At 51.3% G+C, this 22,951-nt stretch overlaps 1 protein-coding gene across 1 annotated transcript in view; it reads left to right on the top strand.

Annotated features, from left to right (window-relative positions):
- The window catches only part of MYO1D (myosin ID), a 162,333-nt gene that overhangs the window by 98,674 nt on the left and 40,708 nt on the right, over positions 1-22,951 (top strand). The window contains exon 21 of the mRNA XM_040087488.2: positions 6,686-6,840. Within this exon, the coding sequence (XP_039943422.1) occupies positions 6,686-6,840 (155 nt within the window). The remainder of the gene's footprint in view (positions 1-6,685; positions 6,841-22,951) is intronic.

Raw genomic sequence — 22,951 nt, 5'->3', positions numbered from 1 at the left:
AGCTGAACCCGGAATTACGGTGAGCTCTGGCCTGGGGGGCAGCAGGGTGGAGCTGCCAGTGGATTATCAGGGATGGAAGGGGGTGGCAGCGCCTCAGCTTGCAGGGATTCAGCTGCCTGCTCTTCTCCTCAGCCCGAGGTGACAGTGCTCTGGTTATCTCCAACCTCCAGAGCCTGCCTGGCTGCTGGGACGTTTGCATTTGGAGAAATGACAAACCTAGCATTTCTGTCTTGCTGGGAGGGCGGGGATGGGGTTAGGGTGAGGGTGAAATCTCACCTGCAGATGTGGAAGGGATGATTAGCTCTGGCTACATCCATAACGTTGGGTTTAGAGTCTCCTCCTGCCCTCCTTGCTGGGCATCAGATGCTGCTCCCAGTGGGAATCCTGGCTGCAGCAGGCAGTGTCTCCGTGGCAGTGCCTCTTGTTTTGAAAGGAAGCTGCCCTGAGCAGCTGTGGGAGCTTTTCCTGGCTGCTCTTCTCTCCCAGCACCGGTGTCTCTGTGCTCAGAGGGGCTGGCAGCACATCCTGCTGTGTGCCCAGGGGCTGTGTGCCCGAGCAAAGCGGGGTGCAAACACCCCCAGCCTGGTGAAAAGCAGGGTACAAACACCCCCAGCCTGTGCAAACACCCCCAGGCTGTGCCAACACCCCCAGCCTGGTGAAAAGCAGGGTGCAAACACCCCCAGCCTGGTGAAAAGCAGGGTACAAACACCCCCAGCCTGGTGAAAAGCAGGGTGCAAACACCCCCAGCCTGGTGAAAACCAGGGTGCAAACACCCCCAGCCTGGTGAAAAGCAGGGTGCAAACACCCCCAGGCTGTGCCAACACCCCCAGCCTGGTGAAAAGCAGGGTGCAAACACCCCCAAGCTGTGCAAACACCCCCAGGCTGGTGAAAACCAGGGTGCAAACACCCCCAGGCTGTACAAACACCCCCAGCCTGGTGAAAAGCAGGGTACAAACACCCCCAGCCTGGCGAAAAGCAGGGTGCAAACACCCCCAGGCTGGTGAAAAGCAGGGTGCCAACACCCCCAGGCTGTGCCAACACCCCCAGCCTGGTGAAAAGCAGGGTGCAAACACCCCCAGGCTGTACAAACACCCCCAGGCTGTGCAAACACCCCCAGCCTGGTGAAAAGCAGGGTACAAACACCCCCAGCCTGGTGAAAAGCAGGGTACAAACACCCCCAGGCTGGTGAAAAGCAGGGTGCAAACACCCCCAGCCTCCCAGCAGAGCTCAGACACTCCCAGCCCTTTAGCAGAGGGGTTTTCCACACCTGATTTTCCAGGTGGTTTTGGGTGACATGGACAAGGTGGGATTTTGTCCATGGGGATTTCTCACTGTTGCTTTGTCTATCCTTACCTTGACCAGAGTGTCCAGGTCACTGAAACTCACTGAGTGCAGGACTAATGAGAGATAAATCTGTGTTTATCACAAGTGTAGAACAATGTCTGTTCTACCTGTGTGCCTGACAGGTGTAAAGGTGCAGACTGTACATTTACAACAGCACAAGGCCAGATCATTTGTTGGTCTCCTGAACATTTCCCTCTGAAATCCTTAATGCCTTCAAAATCAGAGGTGAGCAAGGTACAATTTCAAGTTACTCGTAGAATATCTGCTACTAAGAAATGTCAGTTATTGCTGCTTTTTCACCAATAAAAGGTGTGTCTAAAATGGAATATCCATTTTTACAGAGACCCCTAGGGCAGGCTCTGTGGTGGTCTTGTGCTGGCTGTTTTGGCTGTATTTTGGCTCAGCACTGGTTGTATTTTTGGCTGTATTTTGGCTCAGTGTTGGTTGTATTTTTGGCTCGGTGTTTGTTGTATTTTTGGCTGTGTTTTGGCTCAGTGTTGGTTGTATTTTTGGCTCGGTGTTTGTTGTATTTTTGGCTGTATTTTGGCTCAGTGTTGGTTGTATTTTTGGCTCGGTGTTTGTTGTATTTTTGGCTGTGTTTTGGCTCAGTGTTGGTTGTATTTTTGGCTGTATTTTGGCTCAGCGCTGGTTGTATTTTTGGCTGTATTTTGGCGCAGTGTTGGTTGTATTTTTGGCTCGGTGTTTGTTGTATTTTTGGCTGTGTTTTGGCTCTGTGTTGGCTCTGTGTTGGTCGTGTGGCTGCTTTGCAGCTCCTCAGAACAAGAGCAGTTAATGGGCTGTGCAGATAGGTCTCTTGCTCTGAGAATTTTCACATTTCTGCAGCTATAAATCAGTTTTATTGGTAGATCTGCTGTTATTCCCTTCAGTAACCTACCACAGGGATTCTTGGCCAGTTTCTTTGACCTGAGCAGGAGTCCTTGAGATTCCAGGGGTCTTGGAGTGCTTGGCACAGGAGGGATGGGTCCAGGAGATCCTCTGCTGACCCACACAGGTTGTCAAGGTAACATTCTGGGACGGAAATTTAATTCAAACAAGCTTTGGTAGATTCTGTGGTGTGAAATTGCAGCTGTGCTGGCCACAGCCTCTCCCTGTGCCTGCTCCCCCTGCCCTGTGTCCTGGGGTGGGCACTGATCCTGCTGATGGATCCAGAGCTGCAGGAACAGGAGAGGAGGAGACTTTGGGGTGGCTTTGATTTGTACACAGGACACCAAATATTCCATAGGATAATGGAATTGAATTTGGATTGGAAGGGATCTCAAAGCCCACCCATTCCCACCCCTGCCACGGCAGGGACACCTCCCACTGTCCCAGGCTGCTCCCAGCCCTGTCCAACCTGGCCTTGGGCACTGCCAGGGATCCAGGGGCAGCCACAGCTGCTCTGGGCACTCTGTGCCAGGCCCTGCCCACCTGTTACCCTGGTTTTTCTGAGCCTTTTGATTTTCTTAAATGGAGTCAGATCTTTTTAGTTATTGTACAATATTAAGAGCAGTTTTCTACCTTTTCCCACAGATGTAACATAAACAAATCCTTTGGTTTTCATTCTCTGTCCTTTGTTTGCGTATTTCTAACCTAAAAACAATTGTAACTGACAGTTGGTTTAGCCACTTGGCTGAGGGGCGAAAAACCCCAGAAGCCAACTTCTGCTAGACCCACAAATGTATAAAAAGTAAGAAATAAAACAAAGAGGCTGTCACTCCGCCGGGATTTTCAGCTTTTGGGCTGGACGGAGAAACCTCTGCCTTGCAAAACCGCTTGTCTGCGTGTGGCTGCTTTGTGTGTCTCGGTGACACCCACCCTGCCAGGGAACAATTCCTGCCCAATACCCAATCTAAACCCATTCTCTTCCAGTCTGAAGCCACGCCATTCGTATTTCTCTTGCCAGGATTTCTCAGATTTAACTCTGGCAAACAGCCAGTCCTCTCGAGCAGTTGGTTGTTCCTTGTTGTAGTTATGTTTTATATTTGTTACCTAATGTTTATGTTTGTGGTGTATTTCCACTCCTGAGCTGCCTTGCACGCTCTCCCCGTTTTTCTGTGCCTGATCCCTCCTTTCCTGGAAGCCCTTCCACCATGTGAGGAGTGGAAAGAGCTGATCAGTGATACAGAAATTCCTTCCTTTTTGGGCGAGGAGCACTGGTTTGGAACGCTCTGATGGTTTTTTGAGGAGCAAGTGGACAGTAATGACGCCAGTAGTGATGTGTATCCATGGAGCAGCCCTGTCCTACCTGTGGCTGAGTGTTCTCTGGGAAGAGGGATCGTCAGGCTGGAGTCCTCTGCTGCTCCCTGGCAGCGTTTCAGAAGCACCCTGTCAGCAGCAGCATCCTCAGGGGTGGCGTTTCCATGGAGATCTCACTGGAGACAGTCAGCTGATGGCTGCTGCAGACACAAACTCGTTTTCAGCCAAGGAAATCGCTCCCCATCTCCCACAGGCAGGTTTGCCTGGCCGTGGGTGCAGTCCCTGCTGTCCCTGCACAGTGCCAGGCTCTGCACCGGGACAGGGGCAAGGGCTGGGAACTCGCCCAGGCTGGATTTGGCTTGGGTGGAAGGAAGGAGTCTTTTACAGTGAGGGTGGTCCTGGCACATGATGCCCAGAGCAGCTGTGGCTGCCCCTGCATCCCTGGCAGTGCCCAAGGCCAGGTTGGACAGGGCTTGGAGCAGCCAGGGACAGTGGGAGGTGTTCCTGCCATACTGGGGTGGCACTGGGTGATCCGTAAGGTCCCTTCCACCCAAAGCATCCCATGGCTCTGGGTGAGGAATGTGTCATTCTCTACACAGGCTGGCAAACAGCAGCTTCCCTGGCAGCCCTGCTGGTTTCTCCATGTGGAGATGCTGCTTTGGGGGATTCTCTGCGTGGGTTTTTCGTCTGCCAGCACTCTGACGTTGCCTCAGAGCACCGATACACAGTGACCTTTTTGTTCTTACCTGAATTAAAACCGAACAGTTAATGGCTGAGAGGAATTAAAAGGCACCCAAGGAGCAGAGAGGCTCTTGCAGCCACATCTCCCCTGCAGTGGTGAACATAATAAAGGATGTTCTGCAGAAGCTGAGGATTTTTTCCTGCTCTTCAAGCAGGGCCAATATTAATGTTGGTAAATACTGAGATAAGCACCTTCTCTGAAATGATTTCTTTTGTGTTGCACTTATTCGCTCACAGAGTCTTCGCTCACGGTGGGGAGGGGTGAAGTGGGAAGATTTTGAAGGGCTCTTGGCCCTCTAACGGGGTTCTGTTGAATAATTAATGTTTAAATTGCCTTTTCAAGTCCAACACTGCGACTTGTTCATCTTTCACACTGGCTGCACATTTAAAACCTTGATGGCAGCGGTCCCTGTGGTGCTATTGTGCTCACAGGAGGGTATTTAAGCATGCAAATTAATTTTAAGGGACACTACAAAGCCAGGCAGCTGTTAATGCCTGAGCATGAGGTGGAGCTTGTTTGGAAAGCATTTGATAAGCCCAAAATAGCCTGACCAGGGAATAAACTCCACCTGTGCTGGTGCAACTGGTGGCAGGAGAGCCCTGCCCGGGGCTCCAGCACCAGCAGCTGCTGTCCTCCAGGTCCTGGGCTAACAAAGCAACAAAATCCCAGGGACCGGGTTTGTGTGGAGCCTCATCCCAAAAATAGGGCACAGACCACGCTGCTGTGGGCTGGGCTTTTCTGGGATGTGTGAGGCACCCAGAGCTGCTGGAACAGCTTCCTTGGAAATAACACGTTGTGACTGCTGGAGCGGACCCAGGGAGCAGCCGGAGCCCCAGGATCTGTGGGCTGACAGGAGCTGGGGATCTCCAGCTGGATTGGTGCTCACACAGCTCTGGGGGACACAGGAGCCTCTTCCCCTAAACAGGAATAATGAGACTTTAAATTCCATTAAGTGGTTTATGGGTGCCTCTCCCTTGTAGGGCAATGGGCTTCCCTCTGCAAATCCCTGGATGGCTCAAAGGAGCCCTGTAATGGAGAGGGAAAGCCCTCTGCGTTCTCTCTGTGCTCATCATCCTTTCACCTTTCTTGTTTTGGTTTTTATTTTATTTTATTCATCGTGTTCTATTTACTTTACTTTATTCTGTTTATTTTGTCCCTTGTATTATATTCTATGTATTTTATCCCATTTATTACATTCTGTTTGTTTTATTCTATTTTCCTTTCTCTTTTCTCTGCTGTGCTGTACTTGTCTTTTGAGGTGTTTTTTGCCCTCCTTATACTTTGTTTCCGCAGCACAGATCCTTTTTTTTTGCTTTCTCTTGTATTCAACTGAGTAGCCTGTGGTCCCAGATTGCCCCTCCTAAAAATTCCCTTTTTCCTTTGTGAGATGATGACAAAGCTTTTGATGAGCCAAGTGCAGTTACTTAACAGACAAAAAGAAAATGCCAGAAAATAAAAAACCCCAAACCCTTGCAACTTTTTATTTTGTCAGAACTGACAGACCTTAATCTATGCCTAGACATGGTAATCGTTGTGGCTTTGGAGGGTTTGCAGCTCAAATTCTTCCTAAATTCTTGTGTTACCTGCAGATCACAGGGGCACAGAGTTGTTCAGGTTGAAAAAGACCTTTAAATTCATCAAGCCCGGCAGCAGCAGCACCAAACCACATCCTGCAGTGCCACATCCACACGTTTTTGGACACCTCCAGGGACAGAGTTTCCACTGCTGCCCTGGGCAGCTGTGCCAGGGCTGGACACTCCTTTCAGTGAAGCAATTCTCCCAACACCCCACCTGAGCCTCCCCTGGCACAGCCTGAGGCCGTCAGAGCCCTCTGGTTTCCCAGTGTGGGGGGGTTTGATCTGCTGTTGGGCAGATTCCTGATGGATGTGGGATTCAGTGGTGTCATCCAGGGGAGGTTTTGGGGACAGCTTTTACCTGGGGCTGTTGGGAGCAGCTGGTGCCATCCTTGGTGGGTGCCCCATGGCCCTGGCGAGGGAGAGGGGCACAGCAGGGACACAGGGAGCCATCTCAGGCCGGGGGTGGCACTTCCAGGCTGGCTGGGGACGCTCCCTCACCCTCCCAGTGCTGGATCCCAGCGCTGCTGTTGTGTCACCTTGCCCAGCTGCTGGGGGAGCACCCAGCCACTGCCACCCTCAGCTCCACGGTGGAGGCTGGGAGCGTCCTGGAGAGGAGAGAGGCAGCCTGGCAGCGGCAAAGGCACAGGGAATCATGGAATGGTTTGGGTTGGAAGCACCTTAAAGCCCATCCAGTGCCACCCCTGCCATGGAGGGACACCTTCCACTGTCCCAGGCTGCTCCAGCCTGGCCTGGGATGTTTCCAGGGACGGGGCATCAAGTTTTTTATATCAGCACACCCAACGTTGTTCTCCCTTTCTGTCCACAGCTGGTGGGGCTGAGTGTCTCCAATGGGAAGGACCAGCTCGTGGTGTTCCACACCAAAGACAACAAGGATCTCATCGTTTGTCTCTTCAGTAACGACCCCTCCAACGACAGCAGGATCGGGGAGCTCGTGGGAGTGCTGGCCAGTCACTTCAAGAGGTCAGTGCTGGGGCTGGGGCTGCTGGACTCCCATTCCAAAGTGCCAGGGGATCCCTGGAGTCACTGTGGTGCTGGGCTCCAGCTGGGCACCCCTGGGCTACCAGAGCGACCTCTCTTCCTGCCAGTGCTGGGACACGCTTTTTACCTGCAGCATTTCATTGTCTCTTCTGCCTTCCCTGGGTGTGACAGCCACAGGTGTTTGGGGGACAGATCTCACTGAAGGTGCACTCGGAGTGTGTCACAGCGCTTCCTGAGGGCTTCCTACAGCCAAACTCTTCATACTTAAAATGAACACGGAGCTTTTCTTTGCTCAGATTGCCCCCCTGCCCCAGTACCAGCAGGTGATTGATTGATTGATTGATTGAGCTGTGCAATGTCATCTCTGCTCCCTGAAGCCTGTCCTGTAAACCCCTGAGCCAAAGCTGGGGATTTGGTACGGGGATATCTGGGGTTGAGGAGGTGCCTGGATCCCAGGAGTGAATTCCAGGCTGCCCACACCAGCAGTGCAGCACAGAAAGGAGCTCTGGGGAGAAGCGGGGTGTGGGGTGAGCAGACCTTTGTGTTGTTCCCTGGCTCCTCCAGAGGAGATTCCCAGGAGGAATGCTGCTGCTCAGCACCTGCAGCCTTGGCTTTGCTGTTCACGAGCTCCACAGTGGAGTCTTATTAGGTAAATCTTCGTACAGAGCTGTGAGTGGCAGGAAAATGAGAGGGAATTTTAGGTTCCTGGGTATTTTACCATGATTTTGAGAAGATTGTGCTGGTCCAGCCCCCTCTCACCACCACGGTGTGAAGTTCAGGACTGGCTGTGCTTCCAGAGGCAGGGGCTGAGTCCATTGGAAATGAATTCTCAGCGTTGGCATAACTTGTTTGGGGAAATTCAGCGCTGCAAAGCAACAGAAAGCATTTTCTGGTTTTGCTTTTACCAAAATATTTCATGTCAAAGGCAGCTGCTCTTGCAGGCTCAGGAGGTTCTGTAATGGAATGTGCTTTATTTGGGAATCCTGGATATCCCTGGGCTTCAGGTGGCTGATGCTCCTCGGGGCCTTGCAGCTCTGATGTAGGGACGGGCTGTGACGCTTTGGTGACACTCCAGCTCCTGTGGTCAGTGCCCAGTTACCCAAAATTGCTTTTCCTTTAGCTCAGATGGGTCCCTCACACACCAGCCCCTGTGTCACCTGTCCCCCCCCTCAGCCCCAGGCAGAGGCGCTTCATTTTAACAAAGGATCCTGTGACCGTCAGCCTGAAACATTGCACCCTTCTCCTGAAGGGGGAAACTGCTGATTTCCAGTTTCTTGCACTGATTTTAACAATGACATTTCTATCTTTGAAAAGAATTACATTTAATCCAATCACTGTCTGTAGGAGAACGGCAGTTAAATGCATCTATGTGCTGATCAGCTCCACTTAACACAATATTAGCGTTACTTTAGTGCTCCAAATGACAAATCTCAGCGCAGCTGGTTAATGGGATTGCTGGTGTAGAAGCCCATTTTTCTCCAACATCCAATAAAAGTTCCTGGCTGAAGGGCAATGCACAGGCCAACTTGCATTTCGTTCCCCAAATATATAAATGTCACGGTTTCTCTCTTCAAAGCAATATCTGTAAATCAAACCATTCAGGAATTTATTCGTGTTTGCCGTCACGTTCCGTTTTCCTGGAGTCAAAACCTCCTGGCAGTGAGTGGGACTGGCTGGAGAGGCGCTGGGGGAATTCCTCCTTAGCCGGGATTAGCGGGGGTCTGTGCCCGTGGCTGAGCTCGGGTTTCCCTGTCCTGCCTCAGGAGGAAAATCTCCAGCCTAAAAGTTCAGCTGCTTGGAAGATCCCAGCCATGGTGGGGTTCAAAAGCTCTGCTCCGCCGGGGTGTGGGAGCAGCTCCCGTGGGTTCTGGGGTGTAGATGTCGCTTTGCCGGACTCAGGACGGTGTGGATGAATGTAGATGAGAGATCTCTGAAGTTGGGTTTTAGAAGATGAGGTTTATTGTAAAGGATGTGAGGCCGTGCTCTGAGCTGCCAGGCTGCAGCTCGTGGCGAGGCCTCGGGAGTGGGGGAAGGGAGAGGGAACTCCAAGAGAGGAAAGTCCTCGGGAAAGGGTGCCAGGCAAAGAGCAAAGAGACCAATCCACCCTTGAAGGCCCCTTATCAGGGGTCTCAAGGTGGGCTGGAACAGGACTTGTGCCAATGGGGTTACAGATACCTGATACTTCAGGGGAGGGTTACAGGTGTGGGATGAGCCATACATTGAGGGGTGAGACAGAACATTCCATTTGACCTCTGGGTCTGGCTGCAGGTAACCTTCAGCTGGTCACACAACTGTTTTCCCAGACATCCAGTATCTAATACATCTCAAACATCAAAACTTACTTTCAATTCTATCTCACCGACAGGTTTCTCATTCTCAGAATATAGGCAATCATATTTATAGGGTTTTTTGGCTTCCTCCTCCCCAACACCCGGCTGTAGAAATAACTTCCCTGCTGGGGACTCCAGGACGGTGTGGATGAAATGTAGACAGGAGATCTCTGAAGTTGGGTTTTAGAAGATGAGGTTTATTGTAAGGGATGTGAGGCCGTGCTCTGAGCTGCCAGGCTGCAGCTCGTGGCGAGGCCTCGGGAGTGGGGGAAGGGAGAGGGAATTCCAAGAGGAAGATCCTTGGAGAAGGGTGCCAGGCAAAGAGAGAGAGCTGATCTCTCAGCCCCCTGATAAGGGGTCTCAAGGTGGGCTGGAACAGGACTTGTGCCAATGGGGTTACAGAGACCTGATACTTCAGGGGAGGGTTACAGGTGTGGGATGAACCATTGGGGGTGAGACAGAACATCCCATTTGACCTCTGGACCTATCTGCAGGTCACCTTCAGCTGGCCATATCATTGTTTTCCAGACATTCAGTAGCTAGGACACCTCAGACATCGAAACTTCCTTTCAATTCTATCTCACTTATAGGTTTCCCATTCTCAGAATCTAAGCAATCATATTTATAGGGTCATTTATAGGGCTTTCTGGCTTCATCCTCCCCAGCACTGGGGCCCTCTCTGAACGTTCAGAGCCATTTCCAGCCATCTCAGCAGCATGGTGAATCCCTGCTGGGAGGTTCCAGCAGGGCTGAGGAGTCACAGGCACCTCTGGTTGTATGGGGGAGAGGCAGTGATCCTTTCACTGCTTGTGGGATAAAATGGTGTGAGTTCAGTGCCACTCTGTCTCCTAGGAGAGGGGAGGAGGAGGCTGCTGGTGTCACCTGAGCTGAGGACACCCAGACTTTCTCACTCAGATGCTTTCTATCAGGTTTTATTTTTGAATTCCAAACTCTTTGAACTAGGAACTTCAGTGCTGACACGTCTGTTTGGGAATTTCAGACATTTTTTAGCAAGAAATAGCTTGGACATTTTAGAACAATTACAGAGGTGACATCTCTCAATGCTGCATTCTGCAGCTGTTTTTGGGCACAGAGGCTTCACATTCGGGAGTGTTTTGTCTGAGTTCACATTTCTTTACATCACCCATGAAAGCTTCATGAGGCTGTGTCTTTTTAAAGTTATTCCTGGTAGGAATTGTCTCACTTTGAGATTGTGGTTCACAAATAAGTGTTTATACAGGGGAAAACTAACATGAAGCCGCTGTGAGCTGTAACATTTTTAGTGGAGTTAACAGGAGTTCGAGTCACACTCCTCCTGAGTCAGCTGGATTTGGGGTTTTTTTACAATGCAGGTGAATTCTCAGTGGAGGTTATGATTTATTAAAGAAATATGGGTATTGATCTAGTATCGATACCCAACTGTGACGGACAAAAACTCTCTAACAGTTTAAAGTTAGAAAGTGTATGTTTATTATGGCCAGGCAGCATGCGGGATATTTCCCTAATTCGCACTGCAAAATTCACAGGTAATTACAAAGTCTTTTATTTACAAAAGTGTTGAATATCCAAAATACAAATGTATATTCATACCCCTGTCACCTCCCATTCCTCGCTTCGTATGCTAATTGGCAAAAAGGCTATTAAGCATGCGTACTTTGTTTCTTAAAATGAGTCGGGGGTCTGTTTTGGGGAGGGGTCACCTAAAATGAGGAAGTAAGATGAGTCTTCCTCGTCCTGACCTTTCTACCTTTTCAATGCATTCGTGACAAATGATTCCTTGGTAGAACTTACAGTTTCCTGTGTTCAATGGGTCCTTTAAGCAGGAAATCTGCAGCTATCTTATGTCTTATTTACCACATTTTGTTTTTCATGACAAGGACAACTACATAAACATAAACCTGACAAGAAATGAGTTACAAGATCCGGGGTAGCTTATCTAAGATCCAGCTTCTGTTAACTGCGAACAAAGATTACCTATCTACTTCAGCTAATTCAGCAACTTATTATCTTAACTTTCCTAAAAAATCCTTAGTTCCTCAAAATTAACGTCTCAGTTATGGGGAGCTGGGTGAGGTGCTGATGTAGTGGCCACAGCAAGTTCGTGCCTGCAAAGCAGTGTGTCGTGTCCATGAGCCTGAGCTCCCCTGGGCCTTTCCTGCCTGTCTCCACCTCCTCCATCTCCTGCCAGAGCCCAGGAGGGCTGGATCCAGGGAGTGCCTGGAATAGCTGGGAACACCCAGTGGTGGCTTACAGGAGCAGGTGTGTGAAATCTGGAGCACATTTCTGCCCTCGGAGCCCAGCAGGAAGCAAAGGTGCAGTGCAGGAACTCAGAGCTCAGTGCCCTGCTCCTTGGTTTGCCGAGGCTGGGAGCGCTGGGGGCTCTGGGTGTGGGCACAGCCTCCCTGCCAGGCTCAGGAGAAAGGCATTTGCCCTTTCCCTTTGACATCCTCACGGCCCCTCAGGCCCTAGAAGATGTCTGGAGTGACCAGTGCAGGGCACTGAGGACTTTCTGGGTGCCCTTCACCTGAGATGACCCAGCCGTGCTCACCTTGCTGTGCTTTCTCCCTGCTGCTGTGTCAGTCCCCCCGGGGGGGATCTGAGCCCTGGGGTGCGCAGGCTGCTCAGGTGTCCCCAGGGGAGGTGCCCAAGTCCCATCCTGTCCCCAGGGGTCATTCCCTGTCCCGTGGAGCAGGCAGGGTTTGTTCTGTCTGTGCTGGGATCAGGGATGTCTGCAGCCCTTGGGCTCCTTCCAGGATTCCTGGAGGGAAGGGGGAGTTAAAAGAGCAGTCAGAAGCAATCCCTGCAGAACTCCAGCAGAAAATCACTTGCCTGAGGATGATTTTATATTTTCTGTTGCGCTTTGGGACCTGTCAGCCAATTTTAATCATTAGTGTGCCCTGGGTTCGTTTTCTTTAGTTCTGGGCTCTCACCCTGGGGCGTTGGCTCCGGTACTGATGGAGCAGGAATTCCCACAGAGGGATCTCAGACTGCCCCAGGGGCTGTGGCTGCAGGTGATCCTCAGCAGAATCACATTCCCCACCTGTCCCTTCCTCCTGCCCTGGGTGCTCCATCCCTGCAGCTCAGTGCACGCCTGAGGTGGCAGCAATTGGAGAGGTTTGGGTGTTGGATTTAGTGTCACCTGCACGTGTGTCACCGTAACACAGGAATGTGGCTGTGCAAGAGGAATTGATGTGTAAATTACATCTGTAAAATGGGGAAAATCCACGTATATACACGGATAGGTACATATCCCAGAAAGCTGGCGTGGTTTGGGTGGGAGGGATCTCAAAGCCCACCCAGTGCCACCCCTGCCATGGCAGGGACACCTCCCGTTGTCCTAGAGTGCTCCAAGCCCTGTCCAACCCAGTCTTGGGCACTGCCAGGGATCCAGGGGCAGCCACAGCTGCTCTGGGCACCCTGTGCCAGTGCCCAGAATATCTGCAAAAATTGGGAAAAAAAAACAAATTATATTTATAAATGTAGGCAATCCTATGTGTGTATGTCTGTGTAGAGAGGTGTAAAAAAACCTGGGGGAAATCTGTGCCCTCAGCCTTTGCAAACCAGGTGAAACAGGCCCAAGGATGCAGGAAGGTGCCCAGGTTTCACTTCCAAACCAGGGGAAGCTCATCCCAAAGCACCTCTGTGCCCCCCTCAGCACACGGGGAGCAGCTGGGCTTCAGGCTGCTTCTGCTGAGTTCTGAGCAGGGCAGGAGCCTGGGGGGAGAAGAGAGGTCACACCTTGGGGGGTCACATCTTAGTGGGGTCACACCTCGGGGGGTCACACCTCAATGGGGTCACACCTCAGTGGGGTCACACCTCAGGGGGTCACACCTCAGGGGGTCACACCTCGGGGGGGTCACACCTCAGTGGGGTCACACCTCAGGGGGTCACACCTCAGTGGGGTCACATCTCAATGGGGTCACACCTCAATGGGGTCACATCTCAGGGGGTCACACCTCGGGGGGTCACACCTCAGTGGGATCACATCTCAATGGGGTCACACCTCAATGGGGTCACACCTCAATGGGGTCGCACCTCAGTGGGGTCACACCTCAGGGGGTCACACCTCAGTGGGGTCACACCTCAATGGGGTCACACCTCAGGGGGTCACATCTCAGGGGGTCACACCTCGGGGGGTCACACCTCAATGGGGTCACATCTCAGTGGGGTCACACCTCAGTGGGGTCACACCTCAGTGGGGTCACACCTCAGGGGGTCACACCTCAGTGGGGTCACACCTCAGGGGGTCACACCTCAGGGGGTCACACCTCAGTGGGGTCACACCTCAATGGGGTCACACCTCGGGGGGGTCACACCTCAATGGGGTCACACCTCAGTGGGGTCACACCTCAGTGGGGTCACACCTCAGAGGGTCACATCTCAGTGGAGTCACACCTCAGTGGGGTCACACCTCAGTGGGGTCACACCTCGGGGGGTCACATCTCAGTGGGGTTACACCTCAATGGGGTCACATCTCAGTGGGGTCACATCTCAATGGGGTCACACCTCGGGGGGGTCACCAGAGGCTGCCCATCCCTTGAGGTGAGTGTAGGGCTGGAGGAGACACCTCAGGACATTCAGAAAAGCCTTTTTTAGGGGACAAACCAAGAGCCCTTGTGCTTCTTCCCTGTCATTGGAAGCTTCAGCCCCAGAGCTGGAGCTGCTCCAAGCTGGGGGTGAAGTGCAGAAGTCACTGCCAGGTGACTCCTCCCCGGAGCTGCAGCAGTTTGGGCAGGTTGGATCTGTTTGGTACAAAGAGAAGAGCTCACTGATGGGTTTTTTCTGGTGTTTTGCTCTTTGCATCAGTGGTGGCAAACAAATCTTCTGCGAACGCGCTGAAGTGTGAGGGTTTAAATGTTGCCGTTATCTCAGAGGTGGTGTTTGAGGCGATGCTCCCGGAGCTGAGCAATGATTTTGTTATTTAGTCTGAGCGTGGAGGGGTTTGTCAGGGAGATGGAGACAAACACCCCATAAATACCCATTTCCAGGGGTTTGTCAGGGAGATGGAGACAAACACCCCATAAAAACCCATTTCCAGCCCGGTGTGTGCGAGAGCAGGAGCATTTGGTACATTTTTGGTCTGTAAACAAAGCCAGAGGAGATTCAACCTGAGGTGATTTTGATTGTTTAGGAAAAAAAATGCTCGGCTCAGTGATGAGCCTGGTCTGGAACACAAATCATTTGATTAAAATAGATTCAGGATTTTTTATTGGATTTTTTTTTTCCCCACTGATGTGGGCAGACAAACCTTTGGCTCAGGCCCAGAAATCAGGTGATCAGGGGTTAAACCTTCAATTTGTTATATAATGATGCTTTTTCCTATCAAAACTGGGCTGATTTTAATCAGTTTAAGATGGTTCCTTTATTTTATAGCTGTTTACCTTTCTCTGGTAGGGACCTTGATTAACTGCTGGGATTCAGGGAGCTACACCAGGAGCATCTTCTGTGTAGGCAGGGACAGTCAGGAGGGGACCGTGGGGATATTAATGACGGATTTTGGGGACAAAGGAAGGAGGAGGAGCCCAAACTGGTTCAGGAGAAGAGAGCAGAGCTCCCAAAGCCTCTCCCTGAGGAAATAACCACGTCCTGGGGCAGAGGCTGCCCTCGGAGGAGGGGTGGCACCCCTGCATCACACGGATCTGTCACTTAAGCTTGGAGGAGATCCCTGAGCTGATGGGCTCACAGCTGGGGCTGGGGGAGCTCCATCATTTTTACTCATCATCCCTTTTTAGGCAAGTTCTTCTGAGGTTTGGGGTGAGCCTGAGCCCCCAGGTAGCAGCTTTTAAGCACCAAGTACTTGACCCTGCAGAAGGGCAGTGGCAAAGGGAAAAGTTTCCTTATACAGAACAAATGGGGAAATAAACAAAGTGGAAAGAAATGGCTTCGTTCCCTTGGCTTGTCTTTGTGACTTCAAAAAAATCTCAAGGCTTTAGCTAAGATTTCCCTTTGATTTATAAAGTTGGACAGGGCTTGGAGCCACCTGGGATAGAGGAAGGTGTCTCTGCCCGTGGCACGGGGTGGCACTGGGTGATCCTTAAGGTCCCTTCCAACCCAAACCATTCCATGATTCGCCAATAATCATAATAATCATCTCTGGGAATTCTTCTGTCGACCTCAGAGTCGTAACTTGGGTTCTAGAAATGAGAGAGATGAGTTTTCCTTGGGAGAACAAATGGAAGATTTGTTGTTTTGAGTGACTCCAGGGCACAAAGAGGTGGGATTACAGCACCCTGATGGGACTCTGTCTCTGGTTTAATTCTTTTACATCCTGGAAAACTCCTGTTGCAACTGAGTTTTTCCAAACACTTGTCCTGTGGGAAGGGAGCTCATTAAGGAACTCAGAAAAGGATCATTCCTTTCCTTAAAACTCATCTTCCCACTGCTGCTGCTGCTCATCCTCCGTCTCTGAGTGGGCCCCTGGCCAGGGAAGCCTCCCCAGCTCACATTCCTGTGGAAAAGTAGTTTTTTGTTACACTTCTCAATGTGTTCCTGACATGGGAAAAAATATTTGTCTCCCTCAGTCCTGGATTTGTGATATTGAGAACACAATGAGCTCGAGGGAGAGGTCTGGGCTCTCACCAGGCTGATGAGTTTGTGTGAATCCTTTATTTGAGTCCCAGCCTCTGCATCTAAAAGTCAATTGTTGTGTCTGATAACATAAATAATAACAATTAATTGTATTTCATGGCCATCCTTAGAGTCCAGAGAGGTTTATTGGTCAGTTTTCCTTCCCTAATCTGCCTGTGCCCTGCTGCCATTGTGTGTCAGCACCAATTTTATCCGAAACCCTCTGGGAAGAGGATTCTGGTTTACTCCTTTTTATCTTTTATTCCAGCCTCCCTGTGTAACTTTGGTGCTTTCCCTTCTCTAAGCAGCTTCTGGATGCTAAAGCTCCATGTCCAGGGTGCTCCTGGGAGGGAGCTCTTGGTGAAAATGAAGTTATTGGGGCTTGAGGTGCTGAAGGAGATCGATATTCCCATGGGGTCGCTTGGGGTTTCCTGGAACTGTTTTGTGTTCAGGAAGTCTTCCCCAGGGCACTTCAAAATCATGGATTACTTTGGGAATTTGGACCCAGTTTTCCTCAGTAACTGTAATTCCTGGGAAATAGATCTCCAGTGACCCAAAAATCCTCTCCAGTGGCCCAGGTGCTTCCAGCCCCCCACCCAGGTGTGGTGCTGTACAAATGATGTTTGCTCTCGCTGGCCTTGCACAGAGTTGAGTTTCCAGTTCATTCCCTGCCTCCATCTGAAGGATCTGCTGGGTTAAACAGGTGAATCCTTTCCATCCTTGGGCAAGCTAAAGCACTAGGGTGAAACTGGATTTTTTTTTTTTGGTCTTGGGGGAAAAAACAGCGTTGAGACTGTCAGAAGAGGTGAGACAGTCCCAGAGTAGAAAATTCAAAGCCATCTTCCTCCTCCTCCTCCTCCTCCTCCTCCTCCTCCTCCTCCTCCTCAGGGTTTCTGAAGCCTCAGACCCCTAAATATGAACATCTTATTTTTAGAGCCCTTAACATTTTCTGTGTCATTTTATGAGGCTCTGTCCAGCTCGCTGCTCTCCTTGAGACATTTATGATCAGAAATTAAAGCAAATGAAGGTAATCACCACGAGGATCTGGAATTCCTGCATCCTGCATCCCACAGCCGCCATTCCCAGCCCAGCTTCCCTTTTGGTGCTGGGCACTGGGGATTTCCTCCAGCACAGGCAGTGATGTGGGCATAGGAAAATGGAAGTTTCTCATATTACCACCCTCTTTCTGGCTCTGGGCTCTGTTCAGTGTATTTATTCATTATCATAATTTATTATTTTCGGTCTCGAGCCGTAGCTCTCGGCGCTCATTCAGCGCTTGGAAAGTTTGACGTGAATCCACACTGTTTTCTTTTCCTGGAAGTGTTCAAAAGCCACGTGGAAGTGGCACTTGAGTGATGAACGGGGCGGTGGTGCTGGATTGACAGTTGGACTTGATGAGCTTAAAGGCATTTTCCAGCTTTAATGATTTTGTGATTCCATGAACCATCACCCCGCCCCCGTTAACAACCTGACAGAAGCAGGAAGCGTCTCCTAAAAGCCTTGGATTGTACAAACATAGCCCCAGATCCTCTGCTGCGTCCCAAAATCACAGAATGCCTAGAACAGTTTGGGTTGGAAGGGACCTTAAAGCTCATCCATTCCCACCCCTGCCATGGCAGGGACACCTCCCACTGTCCCAGGCTGCTCCAGCCTGGCCTTGGGCACTGCCAGGGATCCAGGGGCAGCCACAGCTGCTCTGGGCACCCTGTGCCAAGGCCTCAACACCCTGCCAGGGAACAATTCCTGCCCAATCTCCCATCCAGCCCTGCCCTCTGGCAGTTTGAAGCCATTCCCTGTGTCCTGTCCCTCCAGGCTCTTGCAGTCTCTCTCCATGTTTGCTGCTGGCTCCCTCAGGCGCTGCCAGGCCACACTGAGCTCACCCCTGGTCTCCTCTCCAGGTGAACGATCCCAGCTCTCCCAGCAGAGCTGCTCCATCCCTGGGATCACCCTGGAGCCTCCTCTGGGCTCTCTGCAGCTCCAGGTCCCTCCTGTGCTGGGCCCAGGGCTGGAGCAGCTCTGCAGGTGGGGTGTGACCTGAGCAGGGCACAGGGGACAATCCCTGTCCCCTGGTGCCCAGGCTGTGGGGTCAGCCCAGGACAGGGTTTCTGGGCAGGGCCGTGTCCAGCTGTGCCCCAGCAGCCCCCGGGGTGGGTTCTGTGTGTGGCTGCCCCAGTGAGGGGTGTCCGTGGTGCTGATCTTGCCCTTGGTTCAGCCCAGCCCGGCTCTGGAGCCTCTCCCTCCATGAGCAGATGCTGGTATTGCCTTGATTTGCTGATATTGCCTTGGCTGCCCTGCCCTGCCTCTACTGCCCTTCCCTTCCCTTCCCTTCCCTTCCCTTCCCTTCCCTTCCCTTCCCTTCCCTTCCCTTCCCTTCCCTTCCCTTCCCTGCCCTTCCCTGCCCTGCCCTGCCCTGCCCTGCCCTTCCCTTCCCTGCCCTCCTCTCCCCTGCCCTGCCCTGGCTCTGGTTCCAGCCCTGCCAGGCTGGCACAGCCCAGCTGGCACCACGGGCCGGGTCCTGGGGCAGCCCAAAGCTCAGCCACACGTGGACGCTGAGATTCCTGTGCCCTCTGTGCTGAAGCAGAGCGATGTTGAGCTGGGATGTGAGCCCAGCATTTCTGGGTCTGATAGATTTTAGCCTGCTAACATCTGCTAACTTTTCCCAAGGGAAAACTTCTCAAGAAAGCTTCTTCTCAGAACAACCTTGGCACACAACTCTCCTTTCTCAAAACCATCTTTCTGCAGGTGGCGTTTTGCTGTTTCTCCAGTTTCACCAGTGGGATTAGAGAGGTGTTCCTAGTCACCAATCATGTTAAATCTGTCTCAGAACACCTTATAAAAAGTGGAAAGAATTAGACAATAAAGCTTTTTCTCTACTCTTTGCCTTCTGAGACACTTGGAGTCTCTCATCTTTCTTCCACGTCCTACAAGGATCCTGCAGAGGGATAACGGCCCTGGCTGCAGTCTGGGTGTGCAGCCCTGAGCCGCTGCTGCCAGCAGCCAGCTTTGGGCCCAGCACGGGCACAGACGGATTTGGGTGTGAGCACAACTTGTGCCCAGCACTGAATCCCACCCCAGAGCCCTTCCTGGCTGTGGGAAGGGGCTGGGCTGAGCTGGCAGCGCCAGGAGCTGCTCACAGAGCTCCAGGCGCAGCAAATGGCTCGTGGGGGATGCTGAAATATCCCCAGGAGTTGTGCAGCCCCTTTTAGGAAAAGCTTTGCCTTTGACTGCACCCCTCCAGCTTGGAGAGAGCTCTCGGTGTCATCCTGTCCTGGTTTGGGACAAATTTGGGAGAAAACCCCCGTAGAGGATCCCTCTAAGGAAGCAAACCCAAGTGGCCCCTCCCTCCAACCAGTCCGGTAAAAAAAAAAACCCTCTTTGGAGAAAAGTGGAAAAAACTATTTTACTAAACAAATGAAGTGCATACAAGTATAAAGAATGAATAATATGAAACAATAAAACCTCTCCTTCTGGAGTGAGATGGCAAATTGAGAAAGTCCTTGCCGTGGGTGGAGCTCGGCTCTCTCTCTCAGTCTCTCCTCAGTCCCAGTCCCTCCGGCGCTGCTGGAAAATGCCGAGGTCCAGGCCCCGGTGGGCTGCAGGTGCAGCCCCCAGTGCTCCCCTGGGTTTTTTTCAGTCCAGAGCAGTGTCCTGGTTTGGGACAAATTTGGGATAAAACCCCTGTGTAGGATCCCTTTGGGAAGCAAACCCAAGCAGCCCCTCCCTCCAATCGCTCTGGTAAAAAAACCTCATTGGAGAAAAGTGGGAAAAACGAATTTACTAAACAAATGAAGCGCATGCAAGTATAAAGAATGAATAATATGGAACAATAAAACCTCTCCTTCTGAAGTGAGATGGCAAATTGAGAAAGTCCTTGCCGTGGGTGTAGCTCGGCTCTCTCTCAGTCTCTCCTCAGTCCCAGTCCCTCCGGCGCTGCTGGAAAATGCCGAGGTCCAGGCCCCGGTGGGCCGCAGGTGCAGCCCCCAGTGCTCCCCTGGGTTTTCAGTCCAGAGCAGGTTTAAACAGTTCTAAGAAAAAGGAAAAAAAACAGTCCAGGGAACTTCTCTGTCCTCGCTAGCTGAAACTAACTAAAAGCAAAACAAGATCTCTGTCCTGCAGTCTCTCCAAGCCTCCGCCGAACACGCTGGCCGGAGAAGAATGTGGAGGAGTCGGGCAGTTTTCTCAAAACAAACTCCGCGCTTCTCCTTGCTCTTAGAACCAGTCTTAGAGGCACAGGACTCAATGTACAGCACAAACAGAACAGAGGACTGGGGATACAGGCATCATAAAGTTACCCTAGGACACATCCCAAAGAGGTTTCTGTCAAAACGAGGTCAGCAGTGGTTTTCAAGGCCTTAATATTTTCAGGGACGTGGAAGTTTAATAAAATAAAGAGCATCAGTAGGTTGGTCGCGTTTGAAGCAATAAGGAAAAGATGCATTTTTCTCTTTAATGTTCAAGGCAATATTAAATGCTGATATTGATTAATATATTGGATACATAAAACAAAGTATCGTGAAAATACATATTAACGAAGCTTTCCTGCTCTGTGGCATTTTCAGCAGAGCCAAAGCTGCTCTTTTCAGCTTCCTTTCCTCCCACTCTCCTCTGGCCCAGCTCATTGCATCTCCTGAGCTCAGATTGGAGTTGTTCTCCAGAAGGCATTGGTGTTTCTGTGACTGCTCTGTCAGAAGTCATTGGGATCCCAGGAAATTATTCTGTTTAGTGGCTCCAGACTATTTAGTGATTCTAATTGGTGATTTTTCACACAGCTCAAGTGTTATGCTGAGAGGGCAGGTTTGGGGTTGGGTTTTTTCTGCATGGCGTGGAGGATCTCACTGATAAAATCTGAACGTGCTGAAGACCCTGAGCTTGGGGCTTGGCATTTTTAGAAATGCCTGAGGACCTTTTTAATCAGATACTCAATATTTAGCAAAAATATTGGCTCCCAATAATTCCTTCTGGAGCTGAGGTCAAATAAATTTGAGTTTAAATGTGGCTGTACCGGAAAAACAAGGCAAAACCGTTTATTGCTTGTCAGATTTTAGAGCTTTTATTTTGTTTTTTGCTACAGATACAGAACTGAATCTGTGAGCTAAAGGGTTAAGACTCGTGCAGGCTGGAAAAAAAAAATCCTATTTCTGTACCCTGAACAGGAAGGTGTAAAACTGAAGTAGATCAACTTCATCTCCTGAGCCTGGAGTGTTGCTCTCTGTACAAATCCTCCTACACCAGGTTGTCATTTCTTACCCAGATTTCTGAGTGTGTCTGGTCCGTGCTCTCCTCTTTTCCCCTTTGCTCTGCCAAATTCCTAAATTAAGCTGTGTCGGGTTTTTGATGTAATATCAGAAAGATTTGCATAAGTGCAGTCATGGTAATTTTGTGGTGAGTTTTAATGTGTTGACTTCATTTCAGCCCTTCAGATCCTTAAATCACTTTTGATTTGCTGCTGCTTAAACATTGCTTTTTTCCTCCCCGTTTTGAAAACAGATGCATCGAGGATGAGCCGAGGCAAATTTCTTGTAAATCTGCTTTGTTCCTGGAGTCAGGCTGAGAGCCTTTGCTCCTGCCCAGAGCTGGGGAGCTGGCTGTAAAAAAATTATTATCCAAATATGATCTTTTAGTGCTGAATTAAGTGAGGGGGGATAAAAACCAGAGGGGAGTGCTGGTGTGGAAAACCCAAATTTTTTTTCCCCCCTAGTTTTTTTTTCTCCCCCTAGTTTTTTTTTCTCCAAATAAAGAAGCTTTTTACAGTGAGGGTGGGGAAGCCCTGGCACAGCTGTGGCTGCCCCATCCCTGGCAGTGCCCAAGGCCAGGTTGGACAGGGCAGTGGGAGGTGCCATGGCAGGGGTGGCACTGGATGGGCTCTGAGGTCCCGTCCCCTCCTGGGATTCTGGGGTAATTCCCACTCAGAGCAGCCAGCTGCAGTCTGGGCTCCTCTCCCCACCAGATGTGGTGGCAGGATGCTCTTGTCTGTCCCACTCCCGCTCTGGGCACGGTGTCATTCTCAGTTTCTGCACCGTGCTGGGCTCTGAGCTGTGAGATCCCTTCAAGATGCTTTAAACAAAACAAAACAACAACAACAAAAAAATCCATGGTGGAAAATGTCACCTTAAAGGACCTGGCCTGGCAAAGTGCTGCTGGCACCGGGCTGGGGGTCAGGGCAGGGCTGGGAGTGATCCCACCCGAGCTGCTGCCAGGAGGTGCCACATCCACATCCTGGTGATTGGTGTGCCAGGCAGCGCTGAGCTCCTCACCCAGCCCCTGCCCTGCCCTGGGGCAGCTCCCTGCTGTCCCCTGGGCACTCAGGAGCACCCAGCCTTCTCCTGGGGGTCCCTGTGGAGTTCCTGCAGTCAGAGATGCTTCCAGAACCTCCGGGGTGCTCGGCCCTCAGCTCGCCCCCAGGGGAGAGCAATGAGCCATTTTCTCTGTGCCACGCTCACTGGGTTGATAAAAGGAACTTCTTGGGGTGATAAAATCGCAGAACACCCTGAGCTGGACCCAGGAGGATCATCAAGTCCAACCCCTGGAGGAGTTTGAGGTTTGTTGCCCATGCAGGCACAGGGAGAAGTTTATTTGAGGGCCCCTCAGCTCCCCCCAGTCTGTGGCTGGAATGGCTGTGGAGGGAGCAGCTTCCACTACAGATTTCATCCTTCATCCATCAGTTCATCCTTTCCTTCAAGGGTTTCATTTGGGAGCTGCAGTGCTGAGGGGGAAACGCAATTCAAGTGATAGAAACCATCTATGGTTTCTATATGAGGAGGAGCCCAAAGAGCACCTGGTGCTTCCACGTTCAGCTCCCTCCAGCCTGGGCTCTGCCTCGCAGGTGGATGTGGGTTTGTGTTGTCCCTGGCCAGTTTTCCCTCCCCCTCATGGGGAATGCTGGGGTGGAAGGAGCTCTGGATATGCCCCAGGTGTGGAGAGGAGTCAGATGTCCCAGAAAACTCCTGAAATGCTCCAGGAGGAGCGTGGCCTTTGGGAGTGGGGCATTGTCCTGCTGGGCTCTGCTCTGGTGACACCCTGCTGCCCTTGGCCATCCTCCCTGGGCCTTGGCCTCCTGGCACAGGAAACCACAGGCATCCTCCCTCTCCCATCTCTGTGCCATCCCTACACGGCACACCATGCTCCCCAGAGCTCCAAAGGGCAGCTCTTTGTTTTCTTCCTCTTTCTTCCTCTTTCTTCCTCTTTCTTTTTCCTCC

This window comes from Hirundo rustica, chromosome 27, assembly GCF_015227805.2.
Source record: "Hirundo rustica isolate bHirRus1 chromosome 27, bHirRus1.pri.v3, whole genome shotgun sequence".
NCBI lineage: Eukaryota > Metazoa > Chordata > Aves > Passeriformes > Hirundinidae > Hirundo > Hirundo rustica.
The sequence above is the reverse complement of the archived record's forward strand: the minus strand, read 5'-3'. Positions and strand labels throughout refer to the sequence as shown.